The sequence below is a fragment of the Phyllostomus hastatus genome, unplaced genomic scaffold (assembly GCF_019186645.2).
Source record: "Phyllostomus hastatus isolate PE091 unplaced genomic scaffold, TTU_PhHast_1.1 phas_contig_80, whole genome shotgun sequence".
Classification (NCBI taxonomy): Eukaryota; Metazoa; Chordata; class Mammalia; order Chiroptera; family Phyllostomidae; genus Phyllostomus; species Phyllostomus hastatus.
Window position 1 is genome coordinate 28204078 of NW_025333960.1, and position 16376 is coordinate 28220453.

At 34.8% G+C, this 16376-nt stretch overlaps 1 protein-coding gene across 1 annotated transcript in view; it reads left to right on the plus strand.

Moving 5' to 3' along the window:
- Nucleotides 1–16376, plus strand: part of ASXL3 (ASXL transcriptional regulator 3) — a 170392-nt gene that overhangs the window by 58287 nt on the left and 95729 nt on the right. The window contains exons 5-6 of the mRNA XM_045850304.1: nucleotides 12006–12114; nucleotides 13376–13484. Coding sequence (XP_045706260.1) covers nucleotides 12006–12114; nucleotides 13376–13484 — 218 coding nt within the window. The remainder of the gene's footprint in view (nucleotides 1–12005; nucleotides 12115–13375; nucleotides 13485–16376) is intronic.

The window sequence follows — 16376 nt, forward strand, 5'->3', positions numbered from 1 at the left end:
TTAACCATTTGACATATCTATGATGGCTTTATAGTAGTATGGAAAGGGTATAATATAGAATAAAATACTATGATTCAATGGTTAGATGAATGATAACTTTAAAATAGAAATACACCAGAAAAATAGGCCAAAGAAATTTTATAAAATTTCAATTTTTATAGAATTTCAAGGTTGCTTCAAGGAGTTGGGATTTTGAGTTATTTTTCTCACTTTTTCTTCAATTGACAGATATTTTATAATGTTCTTACATATTGCTTTTTAAAAGAAAAAAAATGTATTTAAAAGAAGGGTTCCTGCTGGCTGGATCTAGGTAATTTTCTCCTTGTAGGTTTATACTACCTATGAATACAGAGATTTATTCTGACTTCTAAAGTAATCATATCCTGAAGTAAGAGTCACACCTCATTATTATAATGAAATTCTTCATAGGATTCCTTTTTCCTTTTTATCTCAGAGACATTTTCCCATGCAGTTTTCTGACTTCTGGAATACAATGAGTTCAAGTCATTCATTTTTATCATCTTATATTATTTTAAACTCTATCTGTGCCTATTGATTTTTTTTCCTAAATACCGTGGACATGCCGATGGTTCCCCAGTGTTTCTCTCTGGCCCCAACCTTAACTCTGTGATTCAGGTGTGTATCTGAATTTCCAGTGCTAACTTTAAATTAGTAAGTCCAGAACTAAGTTCACCATATTTTTTCCCAAACCTACCTCTTCTCCAATTATATATCTTAATTATACCACTGTTGGCCCCAGTCCCTGGAGCAATCCTAAATTTCTTCTGCCTTCCCTGCAGTCCAATATTGCAAGATACTAATTGACCTGTCTTCTTCTAGGCATGACTCATTCTAGGTCTATTCTCAACCTATAAAGGGACAAGGGCATTTCCCTCCTTAAATCCTTCTAGGGCTTTCCACTGTCCCCTGCAGGAAGACTGAGCTTCTTTCCAGGGGATTTGAACTCTAGTCTAAAAGTCAAGCACACGGTATGGTACATACCTTCCTTCTGGAATGTGATCCTACCCTTACTCTCTCTCCCACTCACTGTTCTGGAAATAACAAATAATCATGTTTCTGTACATCACCTTTTAATTCCGTCCATCAGTGCCTTCTTTCTGCTCCTCCCTCTCCCTGGAATGACCTAGTCACCTCCATTTTGATTAAATTAGCAAGTATCTAAAGATTGACAGTGTCCGCCATTGACTAGAGTGAGGAAAATAGTTACCTTTAAGGAAACTAATTTGGAAATAACTGTCAAAATTTTGAAAACATCCTATGATGTAAAAATTCTACTTTTTGGAATCTATCTTAGAGAAATAGTAGTACATACTGTCTTAGTTCATTCTGGCTGCTATAGTAGAAATATAATAGAATAGACTGGGTGGCTTATAAACAGCAGAAATTTCTCACAGCTCCAGAGGCTGTGAAGCCCAAGATCATGGTGCTTACAGATTTGGAGTGTTTGTTGAGGGCTTGTTTTCTGGTTCATGGATGTTCAAGTTCATGTTGAGTACTTATATAAGAAGTGGGGAGAGAGCTCTCTGGGCTTCCTTCCGTAAGGGCCCCAATCCCATATAGGAGTGCACCATCCCCGTGACCTAATCACCTTCCAAAGTCTTCCCCCTCTTCACCTGTCATCATATTGGAGATTAGGTTTCAACACATGAATTTTGAGAGTAACAAGTATTCAATCTATATCACATACATAAGGAGAATATCAGATTCTTCATTGTAGCACAATTTTCATGGGTAAACTTGGATACAAACTAAGTGTTAAATAAAAAGGGAATATTTTAAAATCATGGTATAATATATTTACCCTATAGGATATTAAGAACATTAAATGAATATTAAGAGCATTCAGTATTATATAGAAAATTAAGGGCAAAAATATTCTATGGGAAAAATTCCCACTCATGTTATTAAGTTAAAAAAGCATGTACCACCCTGGCTGGCGTAGCTCAGTGGATTGAGCGGGGGCTACAAACCAAAGCATCGCAGGTTCGATTCCCAGTCAGGGTGCATGCCTGGGTTGTAGGCCATGGCCCCCGGCAACCGCACATTGATGTTTCTCTCTCTCTCTCTTTCTCCCTCCCTCCCCTCTCTAAAAATAAATAAATAAAATCTTAAAAAAAATTCCTTTAAAAAAAAGCGCATGTACCTACCAGTATGTACTAAATGCCATCATTTGTGTTGAAAATAAATTAAAAAATACCAAATCATAGATTTGAATATATGCATGTATATGAATGTAAATAGAAAAAGCTCTGGAAGGAAACATGATAAATATTTAATAGTCATTACTTCCGAAGCAGTGCATGCAGTTGGGGGAAGTTAATAGGGACTTTTTAACTCTGTATAATGATGTACACTTACACTCTATATAATTTTCATGTGGTTATTTATTTGCTTGCATAAAAATGTTTAAACATTAACATAACTTGAAACAAGGGAAGGATCTGATACATTAGAGAGAAGCCAAATTGTAGATAAAAGAAAGTCATCAACAGTTTTATTTTATCTTTGAAAATTTTCAAAATACAGTAAAATAGCATAGACCAAAAACTGCCAGCTGGAATTCATAGTTGTGGACATGTCAGCAGAGTTGCTTTGAATTTCTTTCATGTAAAGTGTAACAGAAAAAGCTGAAGTTCCTTTGATTTCCTCCTTTTCTCAGAGGCAATCAGTGTCATAGATTTGCTGTATACTATTATAGTTCAGAACTTTGTAGTTTTACTATGAATATTTGGGTAAAAATATATTTTTATAGCTATTGGTGAACATTTAGTTTACTGACAGTTTTTTTTCCCTAAGACAAATAGTGTCTCCATGAATATTAGTTTTTCTAGAGTCTGAACCAAAATGTGGCATTGCTGATGTGTGGAGCACACACATTTTTTCACTAGATATTGCCAGATGTCTTTCCAAATTGGTTGTGTCAATTTATATTCTCAATCGAGTATTTCAGAGCTCTATTTCCGGACATCCTCAACCAATATTTGGTATTGCCAAGCTTCAAATTTTTTTCTACTCTGTATATTGTGAAATGTTAGCTTATCAACAGCCCCCAAATGTTTTCTGAGTGTCCGAGTCTGGCAGGACCCTCTGAGGAGAACACACAAAATCCTCATGAAGGTGCTGGCTGCCATCGAGCACTGCAGTGCTAGACAGCACAGGACGGGTTGGAATGCTGCAGAGGTTACCTGAAGGCAGGGGTGGAGAACAAGGGGTGTGAACATGAGAGAAGCATGGGGGCAGGCAGCATGGCAGGAATGAGCAGCAAGCCCGTAGTCAAAGCCTCATTAATTGCCCTTACGTCTTAACCAGAAAGGGGTTGGTAGACCTTTCAAGCATACCTGTTTTAAACTCATTTTACAGATGACAAAATCGAGGCCTAGAAAAATGCAGTCAGCTTGCATAAATCATTTAGTCAAGTGTCAAAACTAAAATAAGCAGGGAACTTAACTGGTTTAATGAACTTGAACATCTAATAAGCCGATCTTCAATGTAACTACATAATGCAGAGTTTGAGTAATATCATTTCGCCTCTCTTTTCTTTCCATGTGTTGCTCTGCTTTCCTTTGGTTAGCTTCATTCTCAGCAGTCTGTGTCCTCATGGAGGCAGAGGTAGGCATCAGCTCATTTCTGGTTTTATGCCTTTCTAGCTTATGTTGCTACATGCCCTATTCTCTTTATTTCTATGTCAGTTCCCCAAAAGATACTCAAAGTCCCCCTGTTTGACCAAGTAGTTTAATCTTACTAGCCATCCTGGTGTGAAACCCAGGACCATTTCATTGATGGCTAAACTGGAATCACATTACTAAGGAAGGGAAGGTTCTAAGAGAAAGTGGTGCTGGGCATGCAAATATAAGATGGTCTAACAGCCAGTGTGGTATGCAGGGTGATTGATACATATGCTTGTAGTCATGAGTTTGAATAGAATATAGATGATATTCATTGCAGGTGCTTTATGTCTACAAATCCTTGATTGTAACAATTTTTATAGCAGTGTTTAAATTCATCTTAACAAACACCTTTTGAGTACACTGAGACTGCTTGTCAGATAATACAAAGATAAATCACTATGTGTCCATCCCCTATGGAGTTTCCAAACTTGGAAGTAGCAAGGGCAGGAAAGTTAGAAGCATAAACAGTTTTGATGAAAAGAAGCTATGAGAGAGATGCAGTGTTGAGGTTGTAGTGCAGGAATATTATAAAAGGTGTTACCATACAGGTGGTGGTTAAAATTTTTATTCTGGATGGTGAATGGAACAAAGAGTGGGATGCATTTCCTTGGAGAAGGTTGCATATGAACCAAAACAGAGGGATGAGAAGCCATGGAGGCACCAGGTTTGCTGAATTGGATCAGATTGTAGGAGAATGGTCTCAGAGTGGGAGAGTAATCTGAAAGTTGGAGAAGATGAAGGTGAGCTAGGTGCCAAGTGGGCTGGACAGGACCCTGATGTCAGCTAAGCAGTTTTTGCTTCCTTTGTCTGGTAGGCAGTGAAAATCACTGATTAAATTAAAAAAAAATTAATAAAAATTCAGTGTATGGCATGGCCTGAAGAGTCTTAGCAGTATTTATTTTATGTTTTGATTTTGATCTTGTTTCTGTTGTTACTTGTTTGTCCATAGGAACACTGCTCTGGCACCAGTGGGTAGGCTGAACTGGAGCAGGGAGATACTGAAGGTGTAGGGTGAGGGTCAGGGAGCTGCAGACCTGTCCTCTTGTGATGTAGAGAGTTTTTGAACTGGGACTTGAGGAAGTGAGAATGTACATTGAAAGGTGAACTTTGTTGAGGCTGACTAATTTGAATAGTGTGAGGAATGCTTCCTTCCAAGGTGATGAGGTGGAGGGTGGCACCCATCCATGAGTGAGAGAGACAGAGACTCAGGGGGCAGATCTTGAGAGATGTGAGAGATGACTAAAGTGGGTTTTATGTTGGTAATATCATATTGCAAATGTATGTATGCTGATTTCAATTTTTTGTGGATACTGTTTATACATTTTTCAGTGCTAAAGTTCCTGGATATGTTTTTCAGTTGTATAAATTTACATAGAGAAAAATAATCACCATACTGCATTATTTTCCCACAGAAAAACAGATATTTTATAATTTAAAAACATTTTTTAAGCATTAGCTGATAAAATTAAACATTCCTGGGAGTATAACTGCTAAGTACTTTTTTCCTAATGATCCTAATCATAAATATAGTATAGAATTTCCCCAAATATATTTATTGGTGTACTATGATAGGACATATTGTCAAATATAGTGGGGATGACTTTTTTAAAATTAAAAATGCTTAGAAAAGACTGAGTTAAGCATGTTTCTTGACCTAAGTACGATTTTTCAGAGACTTTAGTATATATTAGTAACATATCGGTGAGCTTGCAAGGGAAGAACGCAGCATGCTGCTTTTCCAAAACTCATTTGATAATCTTTTTAGAGCATCACTTGGGACTAATGTTCCATAGAACACATTTGGAAATGTTGCAGAATTAGCCATTGCTAACAAGATGGGAGAGTATGAGTAGCTACAAGTAGAACGCAGAAATTTACATTTTTATATGAAAGTAATTTATCATACCAAATATAATTACAAGGTCTCTTCTTTAATATGTGAAATTTGATCTTTTATTTTGGTAAATATATATTTTGTTCTAGTTGCAAATATTCTCTTTGAGATCGCAGTGGTGGGAAAACAGTGCAAAGTCCCGAGGAGCCAGCGATAGCCACGGGCCGGCTGCCTCTGCACTGAGTCAGTAGTGATATTAGAAATGTGTGCATGATCCCATTAAAGTCATCTCCTTGGAATAAACTAAGGGTAACATTTAAATTCCAAATGATTTCCTCTTGTTGTGCCACATGCCTCAAGGCTCCTTTCTCCTGAATCCCTTGTCATTTTGTATGTATTCATAGAATTCAGTTCCGCTCAGCCTGCATTTCTGTTATGTGCAAAACACTGTCAGAGTGCAAATTTATTTCAGCACTAGCTTGACATATATAATGTGCTTAGTAAATGATTACTCAGTTAATGGATTGTGTTATTTTTTTAATGATTCAGTTCTGCAAAGAGGCATCCTGACTATAGATCTGAATTCTCTACATTATTCTCAGGGTTCTTTCTTCCTTAGTTTAGGTAGGTAGCAGTGCCTGAAGAAGATAACCAACAACGTCATTTCTGCAGCTTAGTTCTTTCTTTATAATAGTTGAAATTTATTGTGGGGAGAGTCATGGTAAATAGGCATCATTGAGAGAAGATGGAATCAACCACATTATGTTTCACCAGCATCTGGCTATTCTTTATGCGTTTCCTTCAAGTGCTAAATATATATATATACACACACACACACACACACACACACACACACACACACATTTAGTACCCAAGGTTCATTAGGTGGAGAAGGCAACTCTTTAGGGAGGGAACGTGGAATAATGCAGAGCATTGGCTTTAGAATCAGAGCAGAACTGAATTTCAACTGTACCACTTGCTATTTGATTGCAGTAAGATTTTCAATGTCTCAGCCTCTGTTATATCTGCTAAACTGGGAATCATGCTTATGTTTTATGGTGGCTGTAAGAAATATTGATAGTAGTTGTAAAAGCTCAGTCACATAAGAGATACTGAATAAATGGTAACTATAATAATAGATATTTATTATTTTTATTCTTTTTCCTCTTCCTTTACTGAATGTTATTTTCAATTTTATTCACATGTGAAAGGCTATATTTTTAAAGACTTCATATTTTAGTTGGAGGTCTTTAAAATTATAATTTAGATTATATGCTTTAGTTTATACTTTTTAAGGACTATTTCTTAATGTCCTTATAGTACTGTTCTAAATTAATATTTACTAACCAAACATTTGCTGTGTAAATCACTCTAATGGAGCTAGTGGTACCTTGGTAGTGTCCATAAAGTAGATAAAGAGTCTAAGTTCAAATGTCTTTAAATTAAAGAAGAATATCTTTTTATATTGTTCAAGCCAGTTAGAGATACATTGTTTAGGTTTGGAGTCTGAAATTTTTGCTCTAATTTTAAGAATTAAATTGTATAACATATGTCACTTGGTAATTATTTCCTGCTTCAATATTCCAACTCATAAAAATGTACCTAAGAGACATGTGGAATATTGAAAACCATGTCAATATTTTTAACATAGAAATGGGCAAAATATCTTCCTTTTAAATATAACCCATCTCTTGAGTTAATTGGTTGTTTCTATGCCAGTGCTCATTAAAATCTTTGATTAGTGATCTTTTCAGTGGGAATGTGAAGTTTGGAATGCTGTTTTTTTATTCAAAATTAAATTTGAGGGTTACTGTAGGTCATTTTTTGGGTAACATTTTATGTGTTAGGATTATTCAAATAAAGTATATAAAAATTATAGACTTTAAGTTTTATTTTCAGTTATTTTAGGGTGTTCCAAACTAGCAGTAATATCTATTGAGAGTAAGTGGTAGTTTGACCTTGACTTTCTAGGGTAGTTTTTAGTCATCTAGGACTACTAGGTTATTGATTTATCAAATGATGTACACTGTGCCTGTACTTAGGAATCATCCACACATTCATTGATAGAAATGACTTAATTTTCCCCACTAGTAATGACATGCCCATTAAATACATAAATGAATAGATAAATCCAAGGGTGCATTATTCCTTTTGTAACATTAAAATGTTTTTGTGAAGTGTAGCATAGAGTTAAATGCACAAATTATAAGTAATTTAATTTTACATAGTGAGCACATCTGTATCAAGAACTAGATAAAACATTACCAGCACCCCAGAGGCCCATACAATTTCCTGTTAAAATAAAGTTAAGATATTTTCTCTAAGCTATCCATACTAAAAATGCTTGAAAGAAACTATTATTAATTTGTTGAAAGGAGAGTGAACATATACTTTTATCTATTAATTTATATTAGTAGCACTTAGCACAGTGACTGTTTAATAATGCTTCCTAATAAGTTTCTTGAATTTTTTGAATTTTTAGATTTGTGGTGTTCAGGATTAATTTTTTTTAATGTTCCCATATTTGAAAAGTGAGGTTTTAGAATGTTTTTGAGAAATAGCTTTTATCTGAAATTTTTATTGAGAAACTTAATAAAGTAGTTTAAGATTTGTATTACTTAAATACCATCTTAGAAAGCATGATCATTTTTTCTACCGAGAAAAGGAAGGCCACAGTTATATTTCTTTGTCATGTCTATAAATATTCTTCCAATTGCATTCCCCAAGTATTCTTACTGCTTCTTAAAATTATTAAAATAGGTAAGACATTCATTCCATTTATTAAGTGTGCACCATTAGTAAAATTTTATGTGCTCTGTCACCAATTCGATATGATAGAGCAATGATTTTTCTGTATTTCACACAGCACCAGTCTCTGCAAAGCATCTCTGGGGGTTCTTTGATGTCTAGACAGTTTAAATTATGCCTGCTCCCTGCCTCCAGATTCCACCCCTGTTCTGCTTCGAGGGTTGTGGGCAATGAAAACAAACCAGAAGAGTTCCATGATGCCACAGCCTGTGGAGAAAAACAAGCAAACAGAATAAGCTGTATACCTGCCCTGCCAGGTGTATGGACAAGTGCCCAAATATAGTGAATGGCAGAAAGAGAAGAATTAGGGACAAATATCGCCCTATGTATTTGTTTCTCATTATATTCCTCATGTGGAAACACATGTGCACTGTGGACAAAATGAAAATACTATAGAAGTATTAGGGGTGGAAGTGGAACCTGCCTTCTACCCCAGCCCCTCAGGACTCTTCTCCCTGTGGGAAGCCAAACCTGGGTTCGGTGTGTTTCTTGCCCGTTGACCTATTACTGAAATCGTAAGATACAGAATTGCATTTTAAGTTGAAAAACTAACTTCTTTTCTTCTTTTTTCTTTGTTTTCGTTTCATAAATCGGGATATCATGATTCTTCTGATTCATCTTTTTAGAAAGTAAGTAACTTTGAAATTTTAGAAATGAAGAGAATTATTGATGTTTCATTATTTCATATATACATCCTCTATGACAAAGTTTTTAACTTTTAAATTTTGACTGAGGTGATTAACCCTTACATTGAGTGTGAATAAAAAATAAATTAGTAAGAAGAAATGTTGCATATGTTTGCATGCTAACATTACAGACTTTTAACACGTATTTGCCTTATCATTTTTATGCCCACGGTAAATCATTGTGATACTTTTATATATATATATGTTTATTAAATATATACATATCTTTCTTAAAGTAGTCCAAGACATGCTTGCTAGTTCTATTTTTTCTGAATATAAAAATAATAAAAATATATAAATAATACTTTTACTCCTGTTCAGTTTGGAGTTAATTAAGACATTCATTTCTTCTGGAAAAGCAGTCCAAATTTTCTAGACTTTATGGAATTGTTGAGAATAACAGCAAATGGTAAAGTAAATGCTCTAAAAGATCTTTAAAATCATTCTTTTATGTATATTCTGCATTGGACAAAACAGTTTTCTTATAGTAAGCACTTAGCTCTTTTGATGCTAGATGTTTTATTGTTTTTAAATAAAACATTATATCATCAGTGTTTTTTTCTATAAAGAATTGTAAGTAACATGCTTAAGACTAAGTGACTAATTCACCAGTGATTCGAGTTGTAAAATTTGCATTTGATTGCAACATATTTCCTAATTCTTCTAAAAGCAAATGTAGTATAGTTTTGAAATAAAGCAAGTTTGTTTTATTATGTTTGTTTTGGGTAAGATTTAAGAAAAATTACCAGTAGTCATTGAGACTTTTGGAGATATATTGTCATGTGATTGTGAATTAGATATTTTAAAATATTTCTATAGTGAATCTTGAGTGTATTGAGTGTAAAAACAGTATAATTAATATATTCATGCTCAATAGAGTTTATTATTTATATGAAGCTGGGTGCTTATCACTTATGTTTGTAGCAAGCATAGCATTAAACTGCTATTTAATAGTCAATTTATCTTCAATTATCTTCTGTTTACTGTACCTTAGAAAAATTTAAATGATAGTAATGTTAAATTATATTTGTTCAGTGGTTTATTTTTTTGGCCATCTTTAATGCTGTCTTATTCTTTAAAATTGTAACTCTTAGTTCTGGGAATTGCATAAATAAGACCTTAAGAATAAAACAGGAAGAATGTTGTGAGGGTTGATGTTAGGTGGACAGTTTTATTAAGTTATACTTTTTAAAATCTATATTGTATCATTTTTATGTATTGGATTCTATTTTGCTTGTAGTGTTAACATTCTCTTGCCAAGTCCCTACAAGAAATCTGTGTTTCTGACAGTTTCACTAAATTAAAATTCCACAAATCTGGCATAATAATTCCCAGCTTCAAATTGTCTGTGCTTTTTTGCCTGAAGAGAATAACGATAAAAATATATTTTGCAGTATTCCGTGTAACATGTATAGCATCATTTATCTGGAATTTAATCATAGACAGATATTTCTGGGAGATGAATATATTTTACTTTATAAAATATGCCTGGCCTACTTTAACTGTGAGCAAAAAACCTTTTGTAAGGAAAAATAATGAAATGAAGCTGTAAGCTTGTAGAAGTTTCATGAGGAAAAATATTACATAAACACACAGCATTATAACCATGTATACTTCAGTGTTATAACTGCATTGTTCTTTGACCAAATTTATACTGGGGCTCTTGCTTCCTGTCAAACCCAATGGGATCATATTGACATGTTGGCATACAGAGTTGCTTTCTAAAATAATAGTGTTCTTATTATTATAATACTTATAAACCTTTATGACTGTGATGTGTATATATGCTGACTTGCTATTAAGTGTGTTGTGGCAACTCAGCAAATTCGGCTTTGTCATTTTACTGGTGAGCTTTCACACTAAGTAAGAGATTTGATAATGTTGGTTTTTAGAAAACTTTTAATTTAGTAGCGCAAAATTATATTCCTATCATAGAAATAAAGATTCAGAACCTTATTATCTTAAAGGTCTTTTTGTCCCAGAATATTTTGGATTAAATAGCCAAAACCCGTAAGAGGTGGATAGGGTGGAGTGGGGCTTCTAATCAATATTGGATCAACCAAATATTGATCTTTTAGCATATTAGGAAGTAAGATATATGTGAAAACACAAGTAAATGAATGTAATAATTCTGTTTTTAAATTCTAGTTTGCAAACAAAACACAAAAAAATCTCTAAAGTCTAACCCAGAAAATACGTATGTGTCACCCATTTCATAAACATCTTTCCATGTGTATGAGTACATTTCAATAATGTTTGTACATATGGGCTTTGATATTTTTAATCAGTAGTTTAGTGCTGTTCGATTTCTTTAAAAAAAAACTGTTGATTTCATAATTCAGTCACTTGCATCTTTCATACAGAACATAATTATTAGCTGGGCACAATTCCCAAACACACATTTCTTTATTTGACAAATCTGAGAAAAGGATGTTATTGTTGAAGCTGTATCAGAGATATAAACACAGATATAAATTTTTATTTGGCCTTGTGAGAAATGCAATCCCATGAGTAACTTAAATGCTTGTAATTTCAAATCAGTTCTTCCCTGGTTTCTTATTATTCTTTTGTTGCTTTTCAACCTATAGGATGGAGCTGTCCTTGAACTTGGTTTATTTGATCATTCAAGTGCAACCATCAAGTTGTCTGTAATATTTAAATACTGAGACTTCCCGGTATTATTTGCAAAATAACACCACATAAATGTTTGGGCTTCGGTTTCTTTGAAATGTAGTGTTGGTTGCTTTATGAATAAAAGCATAATTTCAATTCAGGAGACTTTTTGCCTGCAGCCTATAAGACAGATGCATCTGATTAACTTTGGCGAAACTGGACTGGCCTGTTATTGTAATGTAGATGTTTTCAGGGTTGGGAGGATATTTTTAAAAGGCATGCTAGAGGGTTTTTTTTTAAGAGACAGAGAGATCAGTTTTGCCACAGAAACTGCGTCTCAGACTGCTTCATTTTTTGCACACTTTTATTTTCTAGTGGAACTTCTCCATTAGCCTGTCTGAATGCAATGCTTCACACTAACACTCGAATAGGGGATGGAACATTCTTCAAAATCCCTGGAAAGTCAGGCCTCTATGCTCTCAAAGTAAGTTGTATTGTTCTGCATATTATGTCTGTTATTTCTATGTATCATGAGTTTGTTTTTTTTTTCAACATGTGCAGGTAAACAAAATTAGATTGGGGTAAAGGGTAGATGAATGACCCCTATGTCTCTTAAATGTTTTCAGATGTTTTAAAAAGGATTTCATATTAAGAATAAACAATGACATGTTTCTTTAAGCAAAGAAAGCATATCTGTGGTTTCACTCTAACATATGGTATTGGAAAATAGTTGTGGCTTCCTTAAAATTCTTGATCCTTAAAAATTTACATGGACGAGGTCCAGGGATCATCAGCCAAGAGCTTAAGATGATCAGTTGCCACAAGCTATCTGATTTAATGACCATCAGTTGATACATAGCTTCACACCTGATGGCTTTCTGTATTTCATAAAAATAAGGAATTTATCTATTCTCCCTGAAAACTTGCTGAATTTAAATAAGTTATTTGATTTTTAAAACAAACAGTGATGTCAAGGAAATTTTACTAACAGGGCATAGTAGTTATATGAGAAGAATTGTGAAATACAACTAAACGCTTCAGGTAACTGAGTCTTAATTATTTTAGTGCAGTTCCTATTTTCATCGAGAATGGGAACTGCCATGTAAGATGCAAATTTCCAGAGGACAAAAGCTGATGGTCTACAAATGGTTATGAACCTTGGAACAAGGAAAATCAGTGTATTATTGCTTAGAAATTAAAAAGAAGTCACTGCTTTAATAAATGATGGATTGCATTTAAAGGTCATTAATTTCCTTTGAGAAGATTTTGTTTTTAATACTAAAAGTTATACCTGGCAAAGAAGCAAAGATTCTTTCTCAGCAGTTAAACATCAGACTCTTGTTGCTGTGTGTGTCAAGAAATAACACAGGTTAACCAGAAGGACTTGTATTATTTTAGTTGCTTTTTATAGCTACTTAGATGTGCTATTTAGTGATTAAAATTCTGAGTTGTTAAGCTATTTTCTAACATAAAGAAGAATGTAGAATTGAAAGAAATGAAAACATCATATGTCAAAAAGAAACTTAGTTTTTGCATAGATTTTAAAAGGTTATCTAAAAACTCAGCTGTGGCAGTGTGCTTTTTTTTTTCAGGTTTTTTTCCTAAGGCGTGATTTTACATTAAAAAATAAATCAGTATTACAATTTCAAATTACAAGTAAATGTGATAATACTTCAGAATTCTGAAAGTATTTTGACTGTTTTCAGTTGCTAATCTCCATAAATCATCTTTTATAAATAATACAGAAAGAGGAGTCGGCATGCCCAGCTGACGGAACGCTGGGTCTAGGCTGTGAGTCTGAACTGGACGGTACCGAAATGGCAGAGTCCAGCGCCTGTGGAGAAGGGAATGGAGGTAAGTGTGATGGATTTCAAGATATAAACCCTGTTCTCTTAAACATTATGCAGAATTCCAATAATTCACTAATTCCATTCCCTACCATTGTAGATACAATTTTCTTCTAAGTTTTTACCACCTACTTACATTTATCATCAAACAACCTTGATTCAAAAGGTTAGTACCTAAGAAAAGTATACAGTTTTTTGCTGTTTGTTTTATTTTGTTTCTAACTGTATGAATTCTCCTGGATAATCCCAGTATATTTCTCTTGGAAGGTGGGAGGGTTACCAGGGGGTATCTAGTGGTTTTACTCTCAGGTGAAGCTTGAGAATGCTAGTGCTTTATGTCTAATTGTGCTATTATTTCTTGTGATCACAATAGTTTTATAATAACTTTGTTCCTAGGCTTGTCCACAGTAAATTAAGCTTAGTGTTAACATTCCTCACAGTGAAACAAGGGCCAAAAAAATTATGTTTTTGTGAGACGCTTTTGAAAAGTAAGCAACCCTTCCAGAATTCTAAGGGGACATTTTCCGCCTCTGAATTCTGTCCATGTTAATTCATTTTTATCTTCCTCTAGATATTTGCATTATGACTCTATTGGAGTATGTAATTTCTGTATTGCAATTTTGGCAAAGTTTTGTTCCACAAAAGCTGCCGTACTCCGCCCCCCCTACTCTACTCACTGGTCCCACAAGTGGATCCAGATCATGATTTGGGAGGAAGATTGTGTCATTAAAGTCTCTGTCATTGGACTCATAGGAATCAGTAAATTATCTTTAAACAAACAAACCTTACAGGATCCTTGCAGGAATATCGTATTTCCCTAATAGCCGAAAGCCATTCATTTTATTAATGTCCATAGGAATCCCTCTGCATCCCAACTGGACACTCCTGTGCTTTAACTGCTGTGCTTTCTGATAGAGGCCCTGAGGCTGTTTCTGCTTCAGCGCCTGTCTGATCTACAGCACAGATTGTCCTAGTAAAATGGCTGAAGTAGCCTTGTAGACTTTTTAAAAATCAACTTTCATTGAATGTAATGTCCTTAATCCTATACCTTTTGAAAACTTAACCCTCCACTGTTGTTGTAATTGTACTGCGAGTTTTGGCAGGTCATTGTGGTTAGAGAGAGAACAAAGCAGAGGTCCACGACAATTTTGGGTGTTCTGGAAGGACTGGTAAATGGGGTGAACTCTATTTGTTCAGCAGAATCAAGGGGAATCTTATTGGGTCATTCCTCTAGTCGTACTGCCTGCTTGTGTGAGCACCTGTGTGCTTTCTCTCTCAACACATACATTGAGCTTTGACTTTGTGCCAAGTACTGTTCTTGAGTTTGCAGTCAAACAGCAAAAACCCAAAACAAAAAGAGACCCTTCGTGGACATTATGTTGGTAAAAAGGCAGACAATAATCAAACAAATATGTAAAATATATAGCGTATTCAATGCTGACAAGTGATATGGGGGAAAATAAATTAAATAAGGAAATGAGAGTGGGAGAGAGGGGTCCATTTGAGTAAGGACCCAAGGGGTGTGAGGGAGAAGGTATTCAATGGAGGAGAGTTTTAGGTAGAAGCAGCAGCAATTACAAAGGTCTTGAGACAGGAGAGTGCCTGGAATGTTCCAGAAACATCAAGAGGCCAGTGTAGTTGGGGGCCAGAGTGATCAAGGGGAGAATATGGTAAGATATGGAATAAGAGAGTTATAGAGCCAGATTATATAGTGCCTTGATGTTGGCTTCTGTTTTGAAAGAGCTGTTAAACCATTGTAGGTTTTTCAAATAAAGAGATAATAACCTCACTTAGGATCACTAAGTATAATATGTATAGTAAAGATGTATATATATTGATCTTCCTTTTTCAATATCTACCTATATATGTATGTATACATAGATATCAAATGTTTGTATATACATATATAAAGATATTTACGAACAAGGAAAAAACAGGGAGACTGGTTAGAAAGCTATTGCCATAGTCTAGGGAAGAGGCGACAGAAGTTTAAATAAGAGAAATAGCAGTGGATGTGATTGATGGTAAGCGACTGGGTTCTGTACACATACAAATGTAGATCCAACAGGAGCTGCTGGAATTAGTGCAATTATGAAATGAACAAGAGCTAGAGATTCTCCCACAGTTTGAGTGTGAGCAAATGGAAGATAACATTGTCTTCAGTGTAGATGGCAAATCTGCAAGAGAATCAGTTTGGGGCAAGAGGTTGTTAATCAGGAGCTTAGTTTGGTACATATTAAATAAAAGACTCACTTTCAACAGCACGGTTGATATGTTAAATAATTGGACTTCTCTGTCTTAAATTCATGGGGAAAACCTTGCTGGAGATATACATTTGAAAGTGGTTAGTTTATAGATGGTATTCAAAGGACAGGATCACCAAGAAACTGAAGGTAAATAGGGAAGAGAAGAGATCTGAAGACTAAGCTCAGGGGTACTTGAGTTTTAAGAACTTGGAGAGATTATAGGAATCAGCAAATGAGACCGATAAGGACAATTTTTGTTGAAAGGTGAAATCGCAAGCCTGAATGGAGTGGCTTCCAGAAAATGGGGAACAATTAGTGACCCCGAGTGCAGACAGTCCTTTCAGGGTTTTTGAGGTAAAGGAAAGGAGTGAAATGGGAAAAATTACTAGAAGGGAAAGTGGAACCAAGAGAAAGTTGTATTTAAATACAAGAGGTAAATATTAAAATAATTGTGTACTGGGGAGTAAATGGGAGAATCCAGTGGAGGAGGAGAATTTGCTAATGAGGAGGGTATCCTATTGCCCTCCTCATTTGTGCTTGATTAGATGAGAGGAATGGGATGTTTTAAGCAGACGAAAAGATTGGCCTTATTTAGTAGTATGGAAAGGTGCCCTAAGGAAGCAGTAGGAAAGGTCAGGGTGTTTGGCTACGAA